This window comes from Canis lupus, chromosome 26, assembly GCF_011100685.1.
Source record: "Canis lupus familiaris isolate Mischka breed German Shepherd chromosome 26, alternate assembly UU_Cfam_GSD_1.0, whole genome shotgun sequence".
Lineage (NCBI taxonomy): Eukaryota > Metazoa > Chordata > Mammalia > Carnivora > Canidae > Canis > Canis lupus.
In genome coordinates, this window is record NC_049247.1 from 35,591,336 (window position 1) to 35,596,662 (window position 5,327).

A 5,327-nucleotide genomic window follows, 5' to 3' on the forward strand; every position below is an offset into this window, starting at 1 on the left:
AACCTTAAATTAATTTTTGTTGAGGATGTGTGACACAGTCCAATACAGATTATCTCTCTTCATAGACAGCCAGCAGTTTCAGCAATACTTGCTCAAAAGTTTTTTTCAGGGATCCCTGGGTGGTGCAGCGGTTTGGCGCCTGCCTTTGGCCCAGGGCGCGATCCTGGAGACCCGGGATCGAATCCCACGTCAGGCTCCTGCATGGAGCCTGCTTCTCCCTCTGCCTGTGTCTCTGCCTCCCTCTCTCTCTCTGTGTGACTATAGTAAATAAATAAAAATTTAAAAAAATTTTTTTAAAGTTTTTTTCAGTTCCCATGAAAGACCATTTACATGTATGTAGAAATTCAAACGATCGTTATATATGTAATGGCGTTTACATGGCGTTACAGTGGCATTCCACGTACAGAGTGAGGGCACACATATACGAGGTGTATGGACATAGTGAGGAGTGTATATATATGTAGCTGTGTGTGTACATATATATACACACACATAGTGGGGTGTATAATCACCGTCCGATGCATTGTTAGAAACATAAAGGATTTAAATTTTTCTAGAATCCATGTTAAAACAGTAAAAAGAAGTGTGAAATTAACTTTAATGAAATTTAACCCAAAGTATTCAAACTACGATCATTCCAAACACATAATCATATCAACGCATCATTCAGGTGATATTTCTTGTTTACTCTTTTCTAATAAAATCTCCTGATCAGGCATGCACCTTACACAGCACATCACGATTTGGACTAAGCATAATGCCCAGGTCCAGCAGGCACATATGGGTCGTAGCTTCCTACTTGGGTAGCACACCTCTTTGTCTATCCTGGACTGGAGGGAGGGAGGAGGCCTCATTTTATGTGTCGACTTGACCCCCGTTATTTAATCAAACACTAATCCAGATGTTGCTGTGAAGGTGTTTTGTAGGAGTGGTTAACAAATTACCTTCAAGGCTGCGGGTGGGCCTCATCTAATCAGTCGAAAGCCTTAAGAAGAGTAACTGAGGTTTTCTAGAGAAGAAACTCTACCTCAAGACCTCTGTGTCAACTCCAGCCTGAGCTTCCGGCCCACTGCCTGCCCTACAGACAGCTGACTTGCCAGCTCCACTATTTCATGAGCCAATCCTTAACATACTTCCTATTGTTCCATTTCCCTGTGGAACCCTAACTGATGCAGGGGGCATGCACGATGCTGATGGAGATTGGCCTTCACAGCATCATGGCTTGTGAGAGCGTGTAAGTCACACGCACATTCTGAAACCTGAGGAAGGCTATGCCCAGCTCTTAAGGACGAATGGAAGGATCAAGACTCAACAGAAGTGAGTTGCTTTCCTGGTACCAAATTACCTATAAAAAATTACAGAGATTGGTGGGACCGATCTTCAGGCAGCCCCAATTCGGTGTAAACTCATTCTAAGAAGAGTGGTGAAAATACATATGTGGCCTTGCTCTCACCACAACGTCACAGAGAGTCTGTGATTATGGCCATTTACGTATTGCAAGTATGTTTATGTCCATGTGACTCATGCTTGGGAGGCAGAGAGAAAGGGGACGGTGTGTCTCTGCCATTGCACATCTATGTTTGTGCTTGTGTGCTCCTGACTGTGAGGCCAGTGGACTGTGTGTGTGTGTGTGTGTGTGTGAGGTCCAAGTGCTAGGAGGGAGGTGTGTGTGTACACAGGATGGTTCAAACAACAGCTGGATGTGGGTGGATATGTAAGATGAGGACAATCTGTGGTGCCTGGGTGGCTTAGTTCATTGTGCGACCGACTTTTGGTTTCATCTCAGGTCATGAGGCGGGGTCATGAGCTGGAGCCCCGCTATGTGCTCTGAGCTGGGTGGGGAGTCTGCTTGAAAGCCTCTGCCTCTGCCTCTCCCCTGACTCACACGCGTTCACATGCACTCTCTCTCAAAAACTAAAGATTTTAAAGAAATAAATCTTTAAAAAAAAAAAAAGTGAGGACAATCCATAGATTATGAGGCTGAGGTTTATAAAACCCCTTTGGGGCCCCCAAGAACAGCACTGGGGTCCTTCCTCGCCAAGAAGCAACTGGCAAAGCAGCAACAGCCTTGTCCCCATCTTGTCCTCTGGTCAGAAACTGGGTGTAAGAGCAGAAACCAAGGCAGGACGCTGCTAGACAGGAACAGAGAGGGGTGGGAGGCTGTACCCAGGGGATGGTTTGCATCCTCCCCCAGCCAGAGCAGCATTTGATCCAGAAGACGGCTCGCAGTCTCGAGGAGGCTGGTGCCAGTGCCCTGTTCCCTCCACACTGCAGGGGGAGCCACCAACCCTCCCACCTATCCTCCTGGGGGACCAGCCCCTGCCCCCAACCCCCAGTCAAGGAAAGGGGAAGGCCCTGTGCTGTGCCTCTGTTTCCTCATCTACAGAATAGAACAGACAAGGGAGTCTACATGATAGATCCGCTGGACGCGTATCCATGAAACAGTGAGAGCAGGGCCCATTACACGCAAACACCACACGCGTGAGCTCCTGGTTCATGTTCATCCTACTGACTGCTAGTGACTTGCTAACCGTGTCAGTATTTTTTTAAGTTTTTATTTTAATCCCAGTTAGTTAACATGCAGTGTTTATTAGTTTCAGGTGTACGATGCGGTATTTAACACTTCTGTACATCAGCCGGTGCTCATCACAACAGCTGCACCCCTGAATCCCCATCACCTGTTTCCCCATCCCCTCCCCCACCTCCGCTCTGGGATCCAGGGTGTTCTCTGGAGTTAAGAGTCTGTTTCCTCCTTTGTCTCTCTTTTATTTTCCTCTCTGCTCCTTTGTTTTGTTTCTTAAATTCCACATAATGAGTGAGATCTTACGGTATTTGCCTTCCTCTGATTTAGTTCATTTAGCGTGATACTCTAAACAGCTATTTTTTTTATGTAAAAAAAAAAAAAATCATGTCTTCTCTGGTATGGAGAAAAGTTTTACTTCTTTCCAATATTCTTGCTATTTTTTTTCTTTTCCTTGATATATTACAATGACTAGAAAAATACTGCATAAAAGTGATAAGCAAGGACACCCTGGACTTTTTCTCAACGTGAACAATAAAACTGTCCATGCTTCACCATGAAGGCTGATGTCAGCTTTAGGATTTTTACTGATTTCCATGCAAGGTGCTCCCTTTATTCCAAGTTTCCTAGAGTTTTCAGAAAGAGTAATGAATTTTAAAATGATTTTTAAACATCTATTAAGATGAGTATATCATTTTTCCCCTATTTTGTTAATATAGATTTCAATGCTTGATTTCTAAGTGTCTACTTGTTAATATGGTAGATTATTATTTTTTATTATTTCTGGGAAAATGTGATTTGATCATATGTTTGTAACAGGTTGTTGGAAATACTTGGTATATTTTGTTAGGAATTTTTATAAATAGCAATATTTTCTTGTATTTTCAGATTTTGATGTTAGGATTATCCTGGCTTCATCAATAAACTGGAAATCGAAAAGGTGGGGTGGAAAACCAGACCGGAGGCCTCCAAGTGTTGATCTACAACAGCAAATTATGACCATTGTAGATGAACTGGGCAAGGCTTCTGCCAAGGCCCAGCATCTTCCTGCTCCCATCACCAGTGCATCAAGGATGCAGAGTAATCGCCATGTTATGTATGTGCTCAAAGACACTTTGGCACGACCGGCTGGCAAAGGAGCCATAATCGGCTTCCTTAAAGTTGGATACAAGAAACTCTTTGTACTGGATGATCGCGAGGCTCACAATGAGGTAGAACCACTTTGCATTCTGGACTTTTACATCCATGAATCACTTCAGCGTCATGGCCATGGGCGAGAACTCTTCCACTATATGTTGCAGAAGGAGCGAGTTGAACCACACCAACTGGCCATTGACCGACCCTCACAGAAGCTGCTTAAGTTCCTGAATAAACATTACAACCTGGAGACCACAGTCCCACAGGTCAACAACTTTGTGATCTTCGAAGGCTTCTTTGCCCATCAGCATCGGCCCCCTGCTCCCTCCCTGAGGGCATCTCGACACTCTCGTGCTGCTGTGGTTGATCCTACACCCCTGCTCCAGCAAGAAAGCTGCCACCCAAGAGAGCAGAGGGAGACATTAAGCCATATTCCTCTAGTGACCGAGAATTTCTGAAGGTAGCTGTGGAGCCTCCTTGGCCCCTGAACAGAGCCCCTCGCCTCCAGCCCACCCACCCCCTCGCTCCAGCAGCCTGGGAAGCTCCCCAGAGCGGGGTCCCCTCCGCCCCTTTGTGCCAGAGCAGGACTTGCTGCGTTCCCTGCGCCTCTGCCCCCCACACCCTACTGCTCGCCTTCTGCTTGCTACTGATCCTGGGGGCAGCCCAGCCCAACGTCGCCGCACCAGGGGGGCTCCCCCAGGGCTGGTAGCCCAAAGCTGCTGCTACAGCCGCCATGGGGGGCTGAGTTCCTCATCCCCCAATACAGGCCACCAGGAATCGAAGCAGGGGGAACAGGAAACAGAGAATAGGTCTGCCGGCCAGGAGCAGGGCTTGTCCCAGGCTGGGTCTGGGGAGGAAGCCACGCACACTGTTCCCCGAGAGACCCAGTCCTGGACAATGGGTGGGGACATACTCAACGCCAGGTTCATTCGAAACTTGCAGGACCGCCGCAGCACCAGGCCTTGGTGACCACAGCCCGCCCCCCCCCCCACCCCCCCCACACACACGCACCTTCAAAGTCAGTATTTTCACTACAGGAGGTAGCCCAAGCCGTTCCTCCAAATGGATGTATTCCTTCTAACTTCCTTCCTTCCATGGGCTAATCAATGCCAAGTCATTTGTATTTTATTTTATTTTTAACAGAATAATAAAAGTATTTATTTTTATCACGAGAAAAAAAATAAAAAATAAAATAAACTGGAAATCATTCCTTATTCTTCTTTTCTGGAAGAGTTTGTGTAAGATTCATTTTATTTCTTCCTTCATATTTAATAGAATCACGAGTGAAATCATCTGAACCTGGAGTTGTCTTGGTGGCAAGTTTTAATAAGAAATTCACTTTCTTTGGTAGTTATAGGGCTGTTCAGTTATAGGGCTGTTTTTATTTGATCTTGTATCATTTTGGTTAACTTTTATTTTTCAAGGAATTTAACTTGGCAAATCCATTGACATAATATTGTTCAGTCATCCCTTATGTTCTTGATATCGAATAGGATCAATAATGATATCCCCTTTTTATTCCTTTTTTAAAGATTTTATTTATTTGTTCATGAGAGACAGAGAGAGAGAGAGAGAGAGAGAGAGGCAGAGGCACAGGCAGAGGGAGAAGCAGGCTCCATGCAGGGAGCCCGACGTGGGACTCGACCCCGGGTCTCCAGGATCACGCCCT

At 45.8% G+C, this 5,327-nt stretch overlaps 1 protein-coding gene across 1 annotated transcript; it reads left to right on the top strand.

Annotated features, from left to right (window-relative positions):
* The first annotated feature begins 377 nt into the window (after window positions 1-377).
* On the top strand, window positions 378-4,653 carry LOC609464 (alpha-tubulin N-acetyltransferase 1-like). The gene is given in 4 exon segments (XM_038574518.1): window positions 378-441; window positions 3,410-4,033; window positions 4,036-4,155; window positions 4,158-4,653. Coding segments are annotated over 4 exon segments (1,278 nt in total). The 3' UTR covers window positions 4,628-4,653.
* The last annotated feature ends 674 nt before the right edge of the window (window positions 4,654-5,327 follow it).